This window comes from Xenopus laevis, chromosome 6L (assembly GCF_017654675.1).
Source record: "Xenopus laevis strain J_2021 chromosome 6L, Xenopus_laevis_v10.1, whole genome shotgun sequence".
In the NCBI taxonomy this organism is placed as follows: domain Eukaryota; kingdom Metazoa; phylum Chordata; class Amphibia; order Anura; family Pipidae; genus Xenopus; species Xenopus laevis.
In genome coordinates, this window is record NC_054381.1 from 34,560,819 (window position 1) to 34,584,650 (window position 23,832).

At 38.9% G+C, this 23,832-nt stretch overlaps 1 protein-coding gene across 2 annotated transcripts in view; it reads right to left on the minus strand.

Moving 5' to 3' along the window:
* The window catches only part of ica1.L (islet cell autoantigen 1 L homeolog), a 39,466-nt gene that overhangs the window by 9,566 nt on the left and 6,068 nt on the right, over positions 1-23,832 (minus strand). For both annotated transcript variants that reach the window (XM_041565272.1, NM_001086625.1), the window contains 7 exon segments: positions 19,465-19,502; positions 17,835-18,006; positions 15,742-15,814; positions 14,410-14,533; positions 13,933-14,131; positions 6,266-6,391; positions 6,077-6,175 (listed from right to left, as the gene is read on the minus strand). In XM_041565272.1, coding sequence (XP_041421206.1) covers positions 6,077-6,175; positions 6,266-6,391; positions 13,933-14,131; positions 14,410-14,533; positions 15,742-15,814; positions 17,835-18,006; positions 19,465-19,481 — 810 coding nt within the window. In that variant the 5' untranslated portion in view covers positions 19,482-19,502.

A 23,832-nucleotide genomic window follows, 5' to 3' on the forward strand; every position in this document is an offset into this window, starting at 1 on the left:
ACATTTCTTATACAGATATTATTCACATTAGGCACAATGACTTTATTCTATGACAGTTACAGCGACACAAGAGTTTATCTGATTGGATGAGATTATTCCCACTATTCCATTAGTCCTCACATTCAGATACTGGGGTGAAGGACTGTTTTTTAGGAAATGAACCAGATACATAAAGGCACAGCCTCAGTCTCCCCTCAAGCTCCCCTAGTGCTCAAACAATTCTGGGAGCTGTAGTTCAATGAAATACAGAGGCTAAAGTTGAATTTGCTTGGTATGAGAATACCCAGCGCATGTCTCCAGTCTGGCCTGGGAGCTGCACAATGTCACATCAGCACTTGTTTGGGACAAAAAGTAAACCACGGAGTAGGTTGCACTTGTTTATTAAAGGGGTTCTTTCATTTTTTATTATTTGTAGTTTTTGAGTTATTTAGCTTTTTATTCAGCAGCTCTCCAGTTTGCAATTTAAGTAATCTGGTTGCTAGGGTTCACATTACCCTAGTAGCCATGCACTGATTTGAATAGAGACTGGAATATGAATAGGAGAGAGGCCTGAATAGAAAGAGGCGTAATAAAACGTAGCAATAACAATACATGTGTAGCCTTACAGAGTATTTGTTTTTAGATGAGGTCAGTGACCCCCATTTGAAAGTTGAAAAGTCAGAAGAAAGCAAATTCCTTATATCTCTCTATATAATCTCATATCTCTCTTCAATAATTCCTTATATCACTCTTCTATACTCCCTTATCTCTCTCTTCTATAATCCCTTATATCTCTCTTCAATAATTCCTTATATCGCTCTTCTATAATCCCTTATATCACTCTTCTATAATCCCTTATATCTCTCTTCTATAATCCCTTATATCTCTCTTCAATAATTCCTTATATCGCTCTTCTATAATTCCTTATATCTCTATTCTATACTCCTTTATATCACTCTTCTATAATCCCTTATATCTCTTCTATAATCCCTTATATCGCTCTTCTATAATACCTTATATCTCTCTTCTATAATCCCTTATATTTCTCTTCTATAATCCCTTATATTTCTCTTCTATAATCCCTTATATCACTCTTCTATAATCCCTTATATCTCTCTTCAATAATTCCTTATATCTCTCTTCTATAATTCCTTATATCTCTATTCTATACTCCTTTATATCACTCTTCTATAATCCCTTATATATCTCTTCTATAATCCCTTATATCGCTCTTCTATAATCCCTTATATCGCTCTTCTATAATCCCTTATATCGCTCTTCTATAATCCCTTATATCGCTCTTCTATAATCCCTTATATCGCTCTTCTATAATCCCTTATATCTCTCTTCTATAATACTTTATATCTCTCCAATATAATCCTTTATAATGTTCTATTGAATCTATTATAGCTCTCTAATAGAATCCCTTATATCTCGCTATAGAATCCCTTATAGCTCTCTAATAGAATCCCTTATATCTCTCTATAGAATCCATTATAGCCCAGTATATAATCCCCTATAGCTCTGTTATATAATTCTTTATAGCTCTATAAAATAATCCCTTATAGCTCTCTATTAGAATCCCTTATATCTCTCTATAGAATCCATCATAGCCCACTATATAATCCCCTATAGCTCTGTTATATAATTCTTTATAGCTCTATAAAATAATCCCTTATAGCTCTCTAAATAATCAATTATATCTCTCTAAAGAATCCCTTATATAACTCTATAGAATCCATTATAGCCCTCTATATAATGCCTTATAGCTCTCATATAATTCTGTATAGCTCTCTAAATAATCCCTTATACCTCTCAATAGAATCCCTTATATTGTGATAGTGACTGGTATTGTACATGCACAGCATTAATACTGAAGTGCAGCACATCATCTACTGACAAACAAAGCAACAACGACCCACAAAACCAGCGGCCTAGTGTGTAAATAAATGACAGGCTCTAATGATATTGTACATTTACAAGTAATTGCCATGATCCATCAAACGTGCGTCTCCCACAGTCTCACGCGCTTTCCGCTCAGAAATTCTCTTTAACAATGATCAGCGTGATGCTCCCAGCATGGGAAATGTCATGGCACAAACAGTCGGCCATATTGTCCCAGCAGGGGGCCACGCAGCTCTAATAATGAGACTCCTCCTGACAGCTCCTGCGCCTTATAATGATTTATGTGGGGGGGGGGGCTATACTGCAGGATGATGGAGTCAGGCTTATATAAACATGATATGTGCATGGACTTCTCTTATTACTTTTATCAATGCTTCCACTTAATGCTTCCATATAGGTTTCTTGCATGGAATCACCCCTCCGAATAACCTCAGCAAGGTTAGAAATATGGCTGCTGTCTCATGATTGGTTAAAGGGGTGCTTCACCTTTCAGTTAAGTTTTAGTATGTTATAACATGGCCAATTCTAAGCCACATTTCAATTGGTTGTTATTTTTTATTTCTTATTGTTTTGAAACAAATTGCTTTATTCTTCTGACTCTTTCCAGCTTTCACATTTAGGGGCAGATTTACATGGGGTCGAATATCGAGGGTTAATTAACCCTCGATATTCGACTGTCGAAGTTAAATCCTTCGACTTCGAATATCGAAGATGAAGGCTTTAGCGCTATTCGCTAAATTAAATCCTTCAAAACGTTGATTCGAAGGATTTTAATCCAATGATCGAACAACCTTCCCCATAGGCTAACATTGTACTTCGGTAAGGTTTTAGGTGGCGAACTATGCTTCGACTATTGAATGGTCGAATAGTCGATGATTTTTAGTTCGAATCGTTCGATTCGAAGTAGCCAATTCGATGGTCGAAATAGCCAAAAAAACCATTCGGAATTCGAAGTTTTTTTATTCTATTCCTTCACTCGGCCTAAGTAACTGGGCCCCTTATTGTTATTGCTACTTTTCATTACTCATCGTTCTATTCAGGCCCTCTCCTATTCCAGTCTCTTATTCAAATCAGTGCATGGTTGCTAGGGATAATTTAGACCCTAGCAACCAGATTACTGAAATTGCAAACTGGACAGCTGCCTAATAAAAAGCTAAATAACTCAAAAACCACAAATAATAAAAAATCCGAATATCACGCTCTACATCATACTAAAAGTGTATTTAAAGGTGAAGAACCCTTTAGAAGAATCCCTGCACTGTTGATTTGGCCAGAGAATATACATGCTCATCAGACTGGTTTGCAGTCATGGTTACAGATATGACCACGACAGGGACTAATTGTAAATCACGTTATTTTCGGCTCGTATTATTACGCCCACATGAACTGCTAATTAAGGAGTGCAAAAACAAGGATGGTATTTTTCTGTATGTTCCCCTGCCACAAAGTTTATTTAGAAAAAATGTGAAAGAGAATGACTTAATATAAACTACAGCGTGTTAGTAATGTGGCAAATGCACTGTAATCCCAATAAATGTAATTAGTATGGAAGAATTTACAGGTATGAGACCTGTTATCCAGAATGCTCAGGACCTGGGCTTTTCCAGATAACAGATCTTTACATAATTTGGATCTTCACACTTTAAGGACTCTAACAGACGAGCATTTGAAGCTGCGATCCCCTGCATTACGTTTTCATGCGTTCAGCCACAGGGGAGCGCAGGAGTAGATGCTTTCAATGCATTTCAATGGGGCTGTACTCACAAAGGCGCATGTAGGCGCAGAACGCAGGTTGAGATGCAACATGCTGCATTTTTCCTGCATTCGGTACAGCCCCATTGAAATGCATTGAAAGAGTCTACTCCTGCGCTCCCCTGCGGCTGAACGCATAAAAATGGAACGCAGGGGATCGCAGCTTCAAACGCTCGTCTGTAAGAGCCCTTAGTCTACTAGAAAATCATGTAAACATTAAATAAACTCAAAAGTCTGGTTTTGCTTCCAATAAGGATTAATTATATCTTAGTTGGGATCAAGTACAAGCTACTGTTTTATTATTACAGAGAAAAAGGAAATCATTTTTAAAAATTTGGATTATTTGAATAAAATGGAGGCTATGGAAGACGGCCTTTCCGTAATTCGGAGCTTTCTGGATAACCGGTTTACGGATAATGGATCCTATATCTGTACAGTTAGAGGGTTATTTATCAAGGTCCGAATTTATCTCAATATCAGCTGCTACAAACTCCGATCTAACCCGCTCGGGTTTTTAACACTTATTTATTATTACATTTTCCCGAAAAATTGCTTTGCAGATTTTCAAGATTTTTTTCGTAAATTTTTTCGTTTGAACCCGAAAGATCCGAAAACATCGTGAAATTTCCCGAAACCCCCGACACAACCAAAAATCAATGGGACTGTTCCCATTGACTTTTATGCAACCTCGACAGGTTGGAGATGCCGTGTGTTTATATATGGGCTTTTTAGTCCTCGGGGGTTAATAAATTCCGAAAAATTCATGATTTTTTTTAAAAGTCTGATTTTATAAAAAAAAAATTGGGTATTCGGAGCTTAGTAAATAACCTCCTTAAAGTGAAATGATTGGATATAGAAAAGCAAATGTTTGCATTTTCACTCCTTAACTTTGGAAGGGTTCCCTGTGATAAATCTGGGGCAATGGCTTCTTCCCATCTGTCTGTCCCTAAACAACAGGCTCTGTACACTAGAGGAAAATGCCCAAGTTGCCAGGCTCTGAGCCACTGTCTGGAATGTTTATGGCAGTTGAGAAACTGCCAGGCAATATCCATAGAGGTTCAGAGGAAAGCTGCCTGCAGTCTCTCGTCAGTCTGAAACAAGTCGTCTTGTCCAGGGCACAGTGGGCTCCAAGTGCAGTGGAAAATAAGGGGATTGCAGAAAGGATTTCAGAATACTGTGAATAAAGGACTGGTTTTACGTAGGTTAGGACATTTATTTTCCCTAGGCCCCCCAGCTTCAGAAGCTTCCAGAAATGTTGATACAGTAGACATATTATATTGTATTCTGTGTAATAATTGTGATATAATTCAGGGCCAACCAGTCACCCTCTAGCTGCTGCTAACCACAAACTCCCAACATTCCCACAAACGATCCCCAGCCAATGGCAATTACACGGGCTCCATCTGAATGTACCTCCTCCCTTGGCTGATGGATTAGGTTGTGGACAATTCCCTTATTAGTTATGCATACAGCATTAAACAAATAGTGAGCCTGGATGGAAAGCACAATCCTGTAAGTCTGTCTCCCTGCTGCTGACAGCAAACACACACACACACACTACGCACCTCTCCTTCCCCCCATACGTGCTTTGTATGAGCAACTGGAACATTTCATACGTCAGAACACTCCCTCTGTCTCTGTGTAGTATAATGTCATTTTCAGGCAAGATTAATATATTCTAAGATTTTAAAGATACTTTCGCAGGGAGAGAAAAAAAGCTAAATGACAGTTTGTAGATCAGGATGTAGATCCACAAGGGGCAAGCAAACACACCAAGTTTAATGAAGATGTAGAAATGCTGCAATTTTTACTGTACCAGCCCAAGGCAACCACAACCCTTTAGCAGTAAAGATCTGTGTCTCCAAAGATGCCCCAGTAGCTCCCCATCTTCTTTTCTGCTGATTCACTGCACATGCTCTGTGCTGCTGTCACTTACTGAGCTTAGGGACCCACTCACAATGTACAGTACATAAAGAATAGAAATGTCACAATATAAGGTTGATTAGTAATTAATTTAGATTTACAACACTTGGATCCAATGAAACCATTGCATTCTGTTGAGAATTTAAAATGAGCCCAGTAGTATTGGCTTTTATGACAGATAAACTTCATTTATTTTTGATGATTTCCAGCTTGGCTTGAGCATAGTGATTACTGTGATAGGGGAAGGGAAGCGGCAGATACAACTGTTACACATAGGGGTGTATTTATCAAAAAGTGAAGTTAGAGATCACCACAGTCCGCTACAGTCTCTCCGTTCATTTCTATGGGATTTTGAAAGACATATTTATCAAAGGGTGAACCTTCACTTTCACCCTTTGATAAATACTCTTAAAAATCCCATAGAAATGAACGGAGAGTGACGGAATTTCACTCTGTGGTGATCTGTAACTTCACTCTTTGATAAATATACCCCATAGTCTGTAGAGACTCTTCTTACCTTTAATGTGGTAAACTCATATGGCTGATAACCCTTGAAGCTCTCATGAATGGCTGCCATAGTGTGTGAGGTTTTTTCCCAAAAGTGAAGTAGTGTGGTCTATAAAAGAAAAAAAAAAAAAACATGACAGTTGAGAAGAACAGGACGGAGCAGGTCTGTGGTTCCATGAAGACTGGACACAACCATTACCTGGTATGTAGTTAAGACATGGGACAGGAGGTTGCATCGACTTGCTCTCAGCAGATCCACCTTTTCACATACGTCTGTCTTCAGTCTATCAAAGGCAGCTTTGGTGTGACGTACTTGCGCCTGGACCTAACAAAACAAGCATTTTTATTTGTTTAGCAGGTCCTAAACAAAGCATTAAAGGTAGTGTACCTGTTAGTTAACTTTAGATATGTTATAGATTAAGGGGCAGATTTATCAAGGGTCGAAGTAACAATCGTTCGAATATTCGATAATCGAAGTACCGTACTCTTTAAAAAAAACTTCGACTTCAATACTTCGCCAAATTAAACCAGCTGAAGTGCTATGTTAGCCTATGGGGACCTTCTACAACTGTTTTCTAAGTCTTCACACATCAAAGTAAAATCGCTCGATCGTACGCTAAAATCGTTTGATTCGAACGATTTTACTTAGATCGTTCGATCCTTCGACTTTGATATTCGAAGTCGAATATCCTAATTCGATGGTCGAATTTCGAAGTATTTTTTACTTCGAAATTCGACCCTTGATAAATCTGCCCCTAAATGTCTTATTCCTTGCAACTTCTTTATATAGAATATCATTTTTGAACTATTTGGCTTCCTCCTGCCTTTTTCCCCAGTTTTCATATAGGGGTCACTGACCCCAGAAGCCGACAAGGCTACACTTTTATTGTCACTGTAACTTTCAACACACATTCTGGTTGCTACTGTAAATTGCACCCTACCAACCAGACAGCTACTTATATTCCAAACTAGAGAGCTGCTGAACAAAGAGGTAATTTACCGAACAAACAAAAAAATAAAAACACGAAGACCAACTGCAAATCACCAATATCATTACTTTCTACAACATCATACTTTAATTTAATTGAAAGGTGAACTATACCTTTAACTTTATAAAGCTCAGATTCTTTTTTTTTAACGTACAATGGCATTCAACTGAACCAAAAGTAAAAGTGGAGGCTATATATGCCGGGCAATGCAGCTTCCATAAACAATTATTTCTACTGCTCATTCCGGTCTAGTTGTGAGCAAATCAGCCAGAGCTGAAAGGTCAAATGCTGATTATTCATTAGTCAGAGAGAAAGGAAGGGAGTATCTTGTGTTATCTTGTGTTAGACAGAAACCATAGTGAGGTTACAGGAGGGGAAAGAAACCAATGAACACACAACCAGCAATGTCAGAATCAATATGGCAAGTTCTTTTGCACAAAGCTGACATCTTGTCATGAGCCAAAGTCTATAGACAGTGAGCAGCAGCCTAAATACTCCATTTATAGAGCCGCAGAAACCCATACCCCCATGAGAATGGAATTCTGGGACTTTCAACTATAACAATTAGATCTGCTGCACTGGATAATGTGACAAAACCTACACAAACTGGCTGCCTGAGCAATACACAAGGGACGCACACAAGTCGACACTGCTGGACAGTGTGAAGAAATCAATCAAAACAGGTTTAATGCCAGTAGATAGGAAACATTCACTAGTGGTCCAACTTGGCCATAAAAACATTGCAGGGAAAGTTAAAACCTGTACTTTATATTAAGATAGAACATCAGTTGCACTGGTTATAACTCAGCCGCCTACATACTGTACCTACCCAGCTCCTTGCCTTCACATTTCAAGAGATCTATAAAAAAGGCCACTAAATTATACTCATGCATATACAGTTAAAAAACCTAATTTACTATCACCAACGGCAGGGTTGTATCAGGGTAATCTGAACATTCGGCCCTAGGGTTACAACGGGGAGAAATGGGTTCCGACGGGTCGGTCAGCATATCAATGTTCAGCAGTGATATTATAAAAAATAGACTAAGTTTATACAATCTATAGTCAATATTACACAGTATTCAAACTAAACCTAGTAGATCTGTATCTCCAAACCATATAAAACAAGTTACATCAAAAGTAAAATGTTTGTCCTGTCTTACTTTTCGGCGCTAATAAAGACTCCCTATTAGTCCCAACAACCTCTTGATATTTTTTTTTATATCATACCCCCTCTCTCTAAAGCATTCACTTAGAGAGAGGGGGTGACATGCATGGATTCATTAATTATGTAGAAGTGCTTGTAGCCAATTAAGGTTTTTGAGACCAATAAAAACAGAATGGTAGCCAACACACACCTAAGCATTATGGCATTTGTGGAGAAGGTGAAGGACCTTCTCTTCTGAGGTTGAAATGGTTCTATAGCCTGCTATTAGATGTCACTTCATGGGAGTAAAGGTGGCCATACACAAGGAGATCCACTCGTCTGGCGATGTCGCCAAAGAAGCGGATCTCTCTCCTATATATATGCCCACATTGAGTTGGGCGATATCGGGCTGATCCGATCGTGGGCCCAAGGATCGGATCAGACTTAGGGCCTTCAGTCACTTTTTACATTTAAACGTTTGCATTGTGACATGTGACATACCCCAGATCAGTGACCCTCAACCAGTGGCTCATGAGTAACATTTTGTTTATAAAACCCTTGGATGTTGCTCCCAGTGGCCTCAAAGCAGGGGCTTGTTTTTGAATTCCAGGCTTGGAGGCAAGTTTTGGTTGAGTAAAAACCAGGTGTACTGCCAAACAGAGCCCTATAAAGTTTTACTAATGAGTTTTGATTTTTTGGGATCCAAGAATGGTCAATATAACTAGTGATCTACAGTTCTTATAGTGATCTTACCAGTGATCCTGTGGTAAAGAACTGCCTCAAGTCTCCCTCTAAAGAAGCCCTTATAAATGAATGGAGATTTATACAGTGAAACCTCGATTTTAGTCCCCTGATTTTAAGTTGGACTGACAGAGAGTCTTTGCACATGCCCCCCCCATAGTGTAACATTAACACTGCAATGCTTGACCCTTTATTATTATTATTATTATTAACACAGTAAATATTGTATCTGAACGTAAAACTGACTCCTGTGCTCATATCCTTTCAGTACTTGAAGAAAGTGTTACATTAACACATTTCCCTGATTTTACATAATTTTTTCCTGCTCCCCTGAAAAAGATAAAATGGGGGTTCTACTGTATGCAGGCAAAAGAATCATAAGAATCGTAAAGGTGTTGTTCACATTTAAGTACATTTTTAGTATGTTATAGAATGGCCAGTTCTAAGCAACTTTTCAATTGGTCTTCCTTATTATTATTTTTTATAATTTTTTAATTATTTGCCCTTTTCTTCTGTCACCTTCCAGGTTCCAAATGGGGGGCCTATTAAAAAACAAATTCTCTGTAAAGCTACTCAAATATTGTTATTGCTACTTTTTATGACTCATCTTTTTATATAGGCCCATTCCTATTCATATTCCAGTCTCTTCAATCACTGCACAGTTGGTAGGGTAATTTAGACCCTAGCAACCAGCTTGCAGAAACTGTAAACTGGAGAGCTGCTGAATAAAAAGCAAAATAACCCAAAACCCACAAATAATAGGAAATAAAAACCAATTACAAATGGTCTCCGATTACCAGTTTCTACATCATACATCAAGTTATCTCAAAGCTGAACAATCCCTTTAAGACATAGATCATAGAGAAAGTTGTAACTTAAACAATATAAAGAAATATGAATTATTTATGACTCAGGGAGGCCTGGTATCGATTCCCAGCAAAGGCTCTGGTTCCAACACATTATAAACACCCATCTTTTAGGCAGTTTAAAGTAACAAACACGGTTATGTGTGTATAAAGTGAGACTTGTACTTGAGTTTCCTGTGACTGCTAGGAATGTGTTAGTGTTCCTCTCATGAATACTGCTGAGCTGTTACAGCAGTCGATCACACTTCTGACGACAGCTCTAGATTTATGAGGCTTGGATGTGTGCCCCGGCGCTTACTCAGCTCTAACTGGGCCTTTTACATACAGCACTGGGGCCTGCAAATATTTGGCCTGATTTCAGGTTTCCTCTGACGCTATCTGCTCACACCACTCTTACAATGAATTATGCAAACCTGCTTATAGTATAAGTCATGCTATGTATTTCAAAATCCCTAAATCAACTCTAATCTGCCCCAAAATGATATACCTCTCTCCCTAAATCGAGTCAGATGTCCTTTCTAAGATAGAAGATAGAAGCTGAAACCTGCTGTAGGAACCACTCACTTCCTTATCTAGTGTGAACCTCCATCACCTTTAGTATATCAGGATTTTGGGTAGTGCGGGTTGCGCGTAGAAGTTCCGGGTGCGGGTATAGACGCGTGTCGGCAGTTCTGTGGGTCGGGCCATGGGTCTTCTCAATAGCGATATTTACTCCTTTTTTCGGGGATGGGTCAAGGTTCCAAAAAATCGACTCGCGCAGGACTCTGCAGGTTGGGACGCAGCATGTTGCATTTTACCTGTTTGGCGCCTACATGTGTCTGTGTGAGTACAGCCACATTGAAAAGAATTCAGTGCGTCTACTCCTGCTGAACGCATGAAACTGGAACGCAGGTAAAAACGCTCATCTGTAAGAGCCCTAAATCCCAGTATGGACAACTTGAGGTACTCCGGAAAATAAATTTAATAATTAATTTCAAAATTTAACAAGAGCCTGCATGCAGTGGCGGAACTACCGGGGTTGCGAGCGGGCCAGGGCCTGCACCCCCTCAGGCAGATCGTACGCCACCGAAATCGCGTACGGACGGGGGCCCAGCTGCACGTCCTGCATCAGGGTACGCCCCTCTAGTTACGTTACTGCCTGCATGCAATGATTTTCTAGCACTAGAGAGGTGGAAGTAGATAATTCATGCACAAGGGTTCTATACACTATTTTGTGAGGAGACTTCATGACACAGATGAATAGATGCTTACAATGTACAACAGGAGAGCCGACATACAATATAGAAAATAATACCTTTGTTAAGATGTCAGTTTACAGGCAGCATCTGCCAAACAAACTCCTGGATTCATAGGTGGCCTGGCACCAGAAGCAGCACTTTGAACTAAGCACGATAAGATAATAGTTATGCCATTACATATTAAATGTGCCCATTCACATGAAAGCCCTACACTTCAGCACACGGAAAATGGCCATATTTGCCAAACTGTCATCTTGAGCACAATTTCTTTTAAATATCACTGTGCATGTGCCGTTGTATACCGGAACATTATTCTCCTCTTGAACAGGAAGGCTCCAGAAATGAGATTTAGCTATGAGTAATCCACACTCATACTTGACCTCTAATTCCTTCTCCTACATAATTGAACAGATGAGGGACCTCAAGGGTGCGCATCAATCTGGGAACACTGACGTAATGCCTTTCAGGCAGCCACTTGCTATTTTTATACTGGGCCTTTCTGCACCAGCGCCACAAGCAATAGACACCTTCATGCTGATAGCTATACACAGGCATTACTATCAATGGCATTGGAAAACTAATCAAAACTAATTTTCTGTCTTCATTTTTAGATGCAGTGACCCTGAAGTTTGGGCACAGTGGAAATGGCATCTCTTGCATTAGGAACTTTGAATTCGGAATCACACAGCAATAAATTGAGACAGACTTATGGAACAGTTCTCATTCACAAACCTAATCCCTATAGTACAACACAAATAGCTTTTTTTTTAAATTCTGGGTTCCACTTTGATCTATGCCACAAAGTATATGGTCATGGCAAGATCAAAAGGAAGTGACACAAAGGGGCAGATTTAACAAGGGTCAAATTGAAAAATCATGTTTTTTTTATGGTCAAAACTATCAAATTTGACAAGGGAGTTATTCAAATTCCATTTGAGTTTTTTAAATTTGATTTCCAAGATTTATCATACTCTGACCCTTTAAGAACTCGAATTCGACTATTCGCCACCTAAAACCTGATGAATTGCTGTTTAAGTCAATGGGAGACTTTTTTAAATTTGAATCGAATTAGATTCATATTCAATTCGAGTTTTCGGGTCAATCCTATTCACCCAAGTTTTAAAAATTCGATTTTTATAATAAATTTTGGTTGAATTTATGGGAGTTTTAAAAAACTCACATGAATTTCGAAGTTCGACCTTTGATAAATGTGCCTCAAAGAGTTAAATGTTAATTACACTAGAAACAGAAAACAATAAGTGTGGAGATTCCGACACAATAAGCAGAGGAATGTATTTTAGTCTCAGGTTTGCTGCAGAGAAAAGAATACCATACTTCTGTGTGTGATCCATTTAATCATTCCCACCCGCCATAATAAAAGAATATAAAAAAAAAAAAAAAAAAAAAAGATTGCTACGATTGTTTGAACACAACTGTGGTACCAGTTAAGACAGGGATGTTGCTTTTTTGTAGAAATCCAAAGGGGGAGTCCAGGCACTCAAAAAACTCAATAAGGGCCGCCAAAAATAATGTGAAAAATATATATATATGTTTATTGTAGATTCATTAAAAAAGAATCATTTTGTGGGCTTTGAGTGCCTGGTTGCCCTCTTTGGTTTTCTATTGGTTTACCCCATTCCTAAGCTGAGGGTCTGGGGCTGGTGCACCTGGACCACCTGTTCTACATGGTGAGCGACTCATATATTGTGTCCTATCTTTGTTGTTTTAATGACGTTGCTTTCTTAAACAAAAATGGTTCTTAAAGGAACCAAAAAATTAAAGTGTTTTAAAGTATTTAATATACAATATACATGGTCACCCTGCACTGGTAAAACAGGTGTGTTTGCTTCAGAAAGACTACTACAGTTTATATAAACAAGCTGCTGTGTAGCCATGTGGGCAGCCATTCAAAAAAGAAAAGAAAAGGCACAGGTTACATAGCACATAACAGACAAGCCCTGTAGAATACAATGGTGTTTTATCTGTTGACTGCTATGTAGCCTGTGCCTTCTATTTTGTTACAGCTTGAATGGCTGTCCCCATGGCTAAACAGCAGCTTGTTTATATAAACTATAGTATGCTTTCTAGAGCAAACATGCCAGTTTTACCAGTGCAGAACAACAGATCATTATATTTTTAAAAATTGGATACATTTACATTTTTGGTGTTACTGTTCCTTTAAAGGTGTCTGACCACCCTCCCTTAAAAAATCCATATACTATGCAGAGAAGCTCAGGAATCCCAATATGCTCCTCCAGTTGGTGATTTCCTGGTCTAGTTCACCATCTAGTGTTAAAACATGAGATTGCAGTCACACGTATATTGGATTCATACACCTTAGTTACTATCAAGTACAAGGTACTGATTATTAAAAATAAATAATTAAACAAACTGAATAATTAAAATGGACTTTATGGGAGTTGGCCTTCCTATAATTTGAAGCTCTCTGGATATTGGGTTTCTGAATAAGAGATGCCATACATATGAAATTCATGAAAACTGTTTATGTACAAGATGTTTCAAATAGTCTCACTGAAAAACCCAAAAAAATAAAAAAGTACTGTGTGTTCGGTAATTCTAACTAATATATGCACGCAAGTTTGCTCCAAATGTTGGTTTTCACTATTGTTGTAAAGATATGCTACTAGCTCCCTGGGGCTATAGGATAACAACTACACACTATTAGATTTCCCTATTTTTGCTCCATCTGCAACACTTGCACCTTGATGTGTGGGTTCTCGTAGTCACACAAGTCTACAATGCAGAACACCAGAGGATACATAGAGCTATGGGTAAAAACATGGTTTTTTTTTTAACATTTGGAATCTGAGCTTTGACACTGCATCCCTCACTAAATTAAACTCAGAATATTTACTAAAAGTTACCTTTCTAAATTTTTCCATCTGCTTATAGGTATCAGGATCCAGTTCTTGAGATACGTCCTTCATCCAGAGCAAAACTCCTCGATATTCAGTCCTAGACTGTTCCATCCTGTTAACGGTCAGCCATGAATCGGAGATAGCTCTGTATCGAAATGTCTCTACTTCCTGGTGCAGTCTGGACAAAGGGCTTCTCAAAGACAGCCTGTAAGTGTATATACAACATTAGCAATACATGCCTGTGCCCAAGGATACGGTTTTCCTATGCTGTAATGAACATGCATTTAATGAAAGGATCAGTGAAGGCACATGCATTAGAAATAAAGGAAGTTCTGTTATTCTGTGTTACCCATTATCACAGAGCTCAATATACTGCTTCATTAATTTTACCAATTAACAAGTTAGATGCTGCAGTAAAAGGCAACAGAGTGAGGGTCCAAAGGAATGCGACTAATGAGCAGCACACATGCAACAAACTCGCACCTCTGTTGAGAAGAGAAGCACAGCGCCTTCCCAGTCGCCTGCATAATTTTCCCTGCCCTGGTTTTATCCTGAGATCCTTGTGAACGAAGGAATTTGCCCAGTTCATTTTCTTCTTGTGATAAGACTGTGGGGGGTAAAAAAAAAAGTCTTGTGAATAAGCCACCTATGAACCAAAGGACTTACAAAACAGGCCAAGGCATGCCGCATATATGTGGAAAGATGCACACACTATACACAATGTGATATAATTACACACACACATATACAGAAGGTGCCATGTTTCTTTGATGGTCCACAATAGGAAGAAGTTGGGCTTTTCAAGCAAATATAATTGTGTATATTATATAATTATAGGCAGGCATATTCGTTTATGAACACTAGTGCAATATGCCCTTCTTCTAGCACCCATAGAAAGGAAACCAATACATTTTGTCTCTCTATATATGCGGCACATTGCAATGCTACACACCGTTGCAGCAAGTCATAAGTGGAACATGGGTGCACTCCAGCACACCCCTAATTTGCATGCCTTTCAGGAGGTGCAAGCCAGGAACATTGGAGGAAATAAATTGCAAGATTCACATGAGCAGAGATGAAAGTAGTAAGTGTACTGGCTCTAAGGGACACAACTCTTTACCTGTTAAAAGCCCAGAGCTTGCTGAAAAACAGCTGAAAATGGGCTGAAAATGGGTCTAAGGTTTGCCCACCCCCTACTAGCATTGATGCAATGATGAATGTGTTCTACAGTTGAAATCTCCACTAGAATGGTTTCTCTGCATGACAGCTTACAAATAATGGCTATTGATTTCTGTACGTCATTTAGCCACTTTCTCCCTAATAAAAAAAATAATGAAGGCCAATTGAAAAGTTGCTTAGAAATAGCCATTCTATAACATAATAAGGGTTAACGTAAAGGTGAACAACCCCTTTAAGCAGAACAAACCCAGGCTGCACTACACAGTGGTTGCTCATTTTTGTTTTTGCTTATAATGGTTTAACTTGCCCCAGAATACTATATCTGACAAAAGAGAAACTTAGATTTTCCAGTATATAGCAGTTAAATCAGTCTGTGTGACACACCATGAGTCGCATACAGAATTCTTCTTCCCACTTGTACTGTAACTAAATGTGATTCTAATATTTGCCAAGAGATGTGAACTTAATCGAAAAATCTCAAGGCTCAGGTTGCCACAATGGTACTGACAGGCCATTTTGCTTCTTGTTTTTACCTTGCTCCCATGCTACTGCACTATAGGTCAGTTAGTGGCTATAGCAAACCATAAATCAAACAGAAATTATACATAGGAACACAGCAAAGGTGTCACAACTTACAGCAGATGCGTTTCTGATACTGCTCAATCACTTTCAGTAATTCCATGCAGGTCCTTTGAATTGAATGAAAAAGCTACAGGGAAAAAGAATGATAAACCACCAGTTACCCTTCCTTGAAATCAGCAGTTTAAAATCAGAACCCTGCTCTTCTATATTAAGATTACTTGCTTCACTTCTGCAAACAGGAGGCAACACGGAAGAGTGGGCTAATAATAATAATAATAATAATGAGATGCTAAGAGTTTTCTAGATTATAGGCATTAAGGAATGTTTTATTCACTGGGAAGTGACTTTAATCCTTTACTCAAAACCCTGGGCTGGCTTTTTAAAAATAGCACTGGCCTGGGGTAGTTTTCGGAAGAGAGCAGTCACCAGTTATCCCTTGCGCTAGGTGAGGTGAATGCACAGCCCCAAATCCAAAGAAATAGCAACAGGATCGGGTAAGGGATTAGTCACAGTTACTTTAGCTTTCTTTCCCCCATATGTAATAAAAGTCCCTAAATTTGCCCAGGGGCAGTAACCAAGAGCAACCAATGAGAGGTTTGCTTTTAAACAGGTGACCAGTAAACGCTTCCTGCTGATTGGTTGCTATGGGTTACTGCTCCTGTGCAAACTTAGTGTGTTTTGTTACATAACCCCCTTTGTCTTTTAAAGGGGGCCAGTCACCCCAAAAAAATATTCAAAATCCGATTTATCACATTAGTCAAGCAAAATGAACTTTAATTACACTTTATAAATTATTCGAATCTTGTTTCCTTGAGTCTGGGAATTCATAATTATAGTAAGCAGGCAGCAGCCATTTTGTGGACATTGTTATTAAGGCAAGCCTTGTATCAACTCAGAATCATGTTTGTGCACCAGAATGGGGGACCCAATGTCCATCCCCATGTACTGGCTACACAATTAAATGGTGAAGATAGAGGGGGAAAGTGGGGAGAGTAGTGACATCTAGCAAGTGCTGAATGGAAAGTGAAAGTAATTGTCTGCCCCACCTCTATGCCTAAGGCGGAGGAGGGGCAGACAATATTTGATTGACAGCTGAGATCTTTAAATACGTTTACAACAGCTATGAATGCACTTAAAAAAAATAGAAATTGGATTTCATTCTTAATTTGAAAAGGACTTTTATTATACAGATTTCTGTGTCTGGGTGACAGGTCCACTTTAACAGGGATTCCCCCCCAACCAAAAAAAAAAAAAAAAACACATCAGCAAAATCATTAATAGCACTCTCCTGAACACTTTTGCTATTTTCACCGATATTGTATTATTCTTTAACTAGACATTAAGCCCGTTAAATTAACAGGCGCTAGAACATAGGCCGCCAGAGACGGTCCGTGGGGCACATGCGCAGTAGCGCAATCCCACGGACACAGGGACTGGACGCAGAGACACTTCAACTTTATTATATAGGATTTTTTAGAATATACTTTTATAGGAATTATGCAGAGCAGGGATGGATTTTTTTTACAAGCACCAGATTGTGGCTTTTCTTTGTGCAATTCTGTAGTGAAACTGACCAGGTATCAGGAGTTTAGGGCGATATTTAATTTACTTGAGGATGAACATATTGGATCATAGGAAATATTTATATGTTTTAGCATTTATATTTCCAGGGAAATAAATGTATCCAGTCATTTTGTCATGCAGTATCTTTTCTCCTCAAACCTGTCCATCCTTTGGTCATTCATTTTGAGTAAAGGGAAGCTATTTGCTGGCACTGATGAAGGCTGGAAACAAGAGTTATATAATAATATTTCCTACATATTCTAGGGCTGAACTATCAATAGGGTCAGACAAGAGGGGAGATGCCTGCTGAAGCCTGTCTGTACAGAAACAGGAATGACTGTTGCAGAGTGATCCTAATTTGATCTATGGTCCCACATAAGGCAGGATTGACAATACACATCTGTACATGCTTATTGTGCTTCTCAATGTGCCCAAAGATTATTTAAGCACACTCAGTACTGAAGAAGAACCTGCTGAACTCCTAGTCCTGCCCTGCATGATGGATAGCCTTCCATGCAACATTCCCAGTGACAGACTTGCCTCCAATAAATTCTCTTTGACATGCATCAACAGCCTGTACCAACCTCTAGTTTAGCATCTAGATCTGAATCAGAAGCAACGACATGCTCATCTTCTTTCTTCCCGGTGACTTTTATCAACGTCTGCTTTGTCTTCCAGTACTTCTGTTGCATCTTATTTACTACAGATTTGTCCTGGCTTTGTGCATATTGGTCGTAGAACTCCCGTGAGTAATGGCTACCAAAAAGCCACAAAACAAGGTCATTAGCATCAAGCTTAGCATCCTGATTGCATGAGTTAAAGGGGTGGTCCACCTTCAAACAACTATTTGTTTTCAGATAGATCACCAGAAGTAATGACTTTTTCCAATGACTTACAATTTTCTATGTGTGACCGTTTTTCTAATATGAAGTGCCAAGTGTCTTTTTTCACCTTCTGAAGCAGCCCTAGGAGGGGAGTCGCCAACCCTGTAAACTGTTCTAAATGGATACATTTAGTTGATACATTTCTTATTTTTGTCCCTGCTGAGCAGAATCTCTGGGTAGAGTACTGCTCGGGTCCATTTTTTGGAACCCGTACCCGACCCATACCTGCAATCCGCAACCCGGACCCGCAACCATACCCGATTGTACCCGCTACCCAACCCGACCCACAACTACCTTATCTGCAACCCGAACCCCACTATCCGCTGACCATCAAGAATCAGGAAGCGCTGTCACTGTAAACCGGAAGTGACATCATCGGAAGTAGGCGTGATCAGAAAAAAAGGAATAAAAAAATCGATATTAAGAAGACCCGCGGCCTGACCCTGCAGAACCGCCGACCCGCGTCTATACCCGCACTCGGAACTTCTACCCACAACCTGCAGGTTTTTGCGAGTAACCCACAGGTACCCTACCCGCTGCTGGACTCTCGGTTTCATTACAGGCAGCTGTTAGAATTGATACAATAGTTGCTATTACTCCAGAGATGCTGCTGAGAAATGTATCAACTACATGTTGTAAAATTGTAACAGTTATGAGTCTGCACCTTAATTACTGAGCTGCCAGATTCAAACACCAGAGACACCAACATTTATTTTTAAACTTACATTTTGGAAAAACAACAAAAAAATAAATAATGGAAAGTAATTGAAAAAGTATTTATTTCTGGGGAACAATCTAAAAACACCTGAATTGAAAAAGTGTTTGGAAGGTGAACAACCCCTTTAAAGGAATAGTGTGTATACTGGGATCTGCATGCTTTTAGTACAACTTGTGACCTAGCTATAAGATCACAATGTTTCTTTTAAACTTAGTAATTATCTGGGAAATCAAGCCCAGTCATCTCTCCAATAGTCAAAATGCTGTATGAGACATAGCACGTAGCGAATCTCAAAGACAGTAAAAGTGTATAAAAGTCCATATATGAAAAAAATTAATACACCCAGGGTATATTACGTTAATAAGTTATTCTAGTGCCTTTGCAAACATTGCAGGGACTTCAAACTCTACAGGCAACCCTGTGCCTTCTCCATTTTGAGCACTGTATAATGTAATTTTCAATTTATTTGTTCAATAAAAATTACAGATTAAAAAAAAAGAGTTGCAGCAATGATTTAAATGGAAACTACTATGATAAGAATTAAAATGCATACACGTGTGTCTGTCCTGCTCAATGATACAACAGCACATATGGGTTTAAGAATGTACTTACTAATTGTGGCCATCCATGTCGGAGGATCTGCTAGACACCTATATATAAAAAGCGAGAGATTAATTGGGCACATAGGATTCATGGAACACCATTATTTTTGTACAGTGCTAATGGTAAGCAGACCTTTATCACTGAAATGAAGCTGCATACAGGATGCTAACAAGCCATGGAATTCCAAAGAAAAGTCTAACATCTGTCAGGGGCTACATTTGATATTAATTGCCTAGTTAAAGGAGAACTAAACCCTTAAAATGATTATGGCTATTATTGCACTAGACTAAAGTGTCAGCTTGTCAATAGCAGCAATGATCCAGGACTTCAAACTTTCCACAGGGGGTCACCATCTTGGAAAGTGTCTGTGACACTCACATGCTAAGTGGGGTCTGAGCATCTGTTGAGAAGCTAAGATTAGGGATTGTCTCAAATTATCAAGCAGAAAATGAGGTTGGCCTGTAATATAAACTGATGCTACAAGGCTGGTAATTCAATGTTGTTGCTAATTGCACTGGTTTCTAAGCAGCCATGTACCAATAATCAGAATTATTTACTAATCAGCCTTATATTGTGGCATTTATATTCTGTGTGTACTGTATATTGTGAGTCTGTGCCTAAGATCAGTAAGTGACGGCAGCACAGAGCATGTGCAGTCTATCAGCAAAAAAGTGGATGTGGAGCTACTGGGGCATCTTTCGAGGCACAAATTATCCCTGCTAAAGGGCTTTGGTTGCTTTAGGCTGGTACAGAAGCACAAAACACAATGTGCAACATGTCTAGACTACTTTTTTAGTTAGGCTTTAGTTCTCCTTTAAGCCAGTTTAGTAAACAGTCTATCTACTCTCAAACGGATATCGATGCTGTGTGGGGATTATGTGCAGCGGGGAGACAGGATGTCTTTGAACAGTTTAATGTCATCATTTCCAAGGGATCTCATCAAGTGTCAGCAGTAATATGCTGAAATGGCAATCCCTTCTTTCTGTTTGCAATATAAAGGCTGTATCTTTGAGCAGCTGAAAGTGTTCCAGAAAGCAAACAAACTGAGAGGAACATGATCTTGTTTGTGCCTGGTAGCATGATATCCTGGCATCAGCTATCAAGCAGGATTTTTCTGCATGACCAGGACTTTGCCGGAACCTGACCCATTTGCAATGCTGAAGCATACTGCTATTGCCAGGAAAACATAAATAGAATTATTCCATTTTTTTCATGGTGTTTGCAACTGCATCACGCAAGATGCACAGGGAGTTACCATAAGCCTAAAAGTACAACCTTTTCTGAAAATCCAACAATATCCCCTTATGATATCTAAATTACATCAATGTCCCAAAAGCTCATCAAGTATATATCTAGCACTGGAGCTCAGGCACAGGGATTTACAGAATAGGCCTTCTGCAGAATAATAAGTCTGTTCAGGCCAACACTTGGACAGTGTCATTTTTTTTATTTGGCTCATCTCAATACTTGGCTCGTTATTATGGACACATTGTTGGCGAAACTGGCCAGCAAACTGGAAAATGAGGTTCAATGTTGATAAATGCAAGGTTATGCACTTTGGCAAAAATAATATAAATGCAAGTTATACACTAAATCTGCAGTGTGTTGGGAGTTTCCTTAAATTATGGATCTAGGGGTTTTTGTAGATAACAAGTTGTCTAATTCTGGGTAGTGTCATTCTGTGGCTACTAAAGCAAATAAAGTTCTGTCTTGCATAAAAAAGGGCATTAACTCAAGGGATGAAAACATAATTATGCCTCTTTATAGGTCCCTGGTGAGGCCTCATCTGGAGTATGCAGTGCAGTTTTGGACTCCAGTCCTTAAAGGAAAACTATACCCCCCAAACAATGTAGGTCTCTATAAAAAGATATTGCATAAAACAGCTCATATGTAAAATCCTGCTTCATGTAAATAAACCATTTTCATAATAATATACTTTTCTAGTAGTATGTGCCATTGGGTAATCATAAATAGAAAATTGCCATTTTAAAAAATAAGGGCCGCCCCCTGGGATCGTATGATTCACTGTACTCACAAACATACCAACAAACCATACATGTTAGGTCACATGAGCCAATTAACAGACAGAGTTGTGTCTTTTGCTTCCACACTTCTTCCTGTTACAGTTAGTGTTGAAGTATTTCTGGTCAGGTGATCTCTGAGGCAGCACACAGACCATCACAAAATGGTGGCTCAAGGCAAGAGATGTAAAAGGGCAATATTTACTTAAATATATATTCCAGTTTGGTAAGATTTTTTAATATGCCACTTAATATGATATGAACTATCTGTTGCTTAAGTGTTCATTTTGGGGGTATAGTTTTCCTTTAAGAGGGATATAAATGAGCTGGAGAGAGAGCAGAGACTAAGTGCAACTAAATTGGTTAGAGGGATGGAAGACTTAAATTATGAGGGTAGACTGTCATGGTTGGGGTTGTTTTCTCTGCAAAAAAAGGCAATTGCGAGGGGACAGGATTACACATTTACAAGTACATTAGAGGATATTATAGACAAATAGCAGGGGACCTTTTTACCCATAAAGTGGATCACCGTACCAGAGGCCACCCCTTTAGACTAGAAGAAAAGAACTTTCATTTGAAGCAACGTAGGGGGTTCTTCACAGTCAGGACAGTGAGGTTGTGGAATGCACTGCCGGGTGATGTTGTGATGCTGATTCAGTTAATGCCTTTAAGAGCGGCTTGGATGATTTTTTGGACAGACATAATAACAAAGACTATTGTGATACTAAGCTCTATAGTTAGTATAGATATGGGTATATATAATTTATGTGAAAGTAGGGAGGGGTGTGTGTATGGATGCTGGGTTTTCATTTGGAGGGGTTGAACTTGATGGACTTTGTCTTTTTTCAACCCGATTTAACTATGTAACTATTGCACCATATTGTCCAGCATATTTCTGTTTTGATGGATTTTAATGGCACATTTCCCCACGACAAGCAGCTCCCTTCCTTCTTGTACTACTCAGCGTATCAAGGGAAATCAAATGCAAAGCTACACCCTTCCTCTGGTTCTAAATATGCATTGGTTAGTCTGGCACACTGTTACATGTTTCCAGCAAGCACATAATTGCAAAAGATCCAAAAAAAAAAAAACCAGCCATTTCCAGGGACACTGATAATAATGCTTTTCAGCACCTGGACATGGTACACATTAGTGGCACTGACCCTCATGAGTAGTGTGAGTCTGCCACAAAGCAGTGTAGAATACAATGGGTTTAGATTGCTATGTAAGAACAAAACCAATGTATTATTTTATCTGCTGCTTAAAGGAAAACTATAACCCCAAAATGAATACTTAAGCAACAGTTCCTTTATATCAAATTAAGTGGCATATTAAAGAATCTTATCAAACTGGAATATACTGTATATAAGTAAATATTGCCCCTTTACATCTCTTGCCTTGAACCATCATTTTGTGATGGTATCTGTGCTGCCTCAGAGATCACCTGACCAGAAATACTACAACTCTAACTGTAACAGGAAGAAGTATGGAAGCAAAAGACAGAACTCTGTCTGTTAATTGGCTCATGTGACCCAACATGTTTGGTTTGTTTGTGTGCACAGTGAATCTTAAGATCCCAGGGGGTGGCACTTATACTGGCAATTTTTCTATTTAGGATTACCCAATTGCTTATACTACTAAAAAAACATATTATTATGAAAATGGGTTACTTGCATGAAACAGGGTTTTACTTATGAGTTGTTTTATGCAATATCTTTTTAAAGAGACCTACATTGTATGGGGGGGGGGGGTAGAGTTTTCCTTAACTTGAGCAATTTAGCCCTATTTAAACCTGAATGGCCGGCCCATAGCTACACAGCAGTCCTAACACACCAGTTTTACCAGTGCAGGGCAACAGTACATTATTTATTAATTATTTTAAAATATTTTCATTTTTTGATGTTACTGTTCCTTTATGTATGCAAATACCCCCTCCCTAAAACCCAGGTTACAAGCAATAAAAAGTAAAAACAATAAAGCAATATTACGATCAGTATTCCCAGAAGCTGTTAAAGGAAAACTATACCCCCAAAATGAATACTTAAGTAACATTTATTTCAAATTAAGTGGCATAATAAAGAATCTTATCAAGCTGGTATATATATTTAAGTAAATACTGGCCTTTTACATCTCTTGCCTTGATCCACCATTTCATGATGGTCTGGGTCACCTGACCAGAAATACTACAACTCTAATTGTAAAGGTGGCCATACATGGGCAGATAAAGCTGCTGATATCGGTCGTTCAGACCAATTTGACAGCTAATCTACCTGTGTATGGAGGCTTCCGACGGGTCTTTCTGATCCATATTCAGATTACCCCACGATATAGCCCTGCCGTTAGTGGCAGAGAAAAG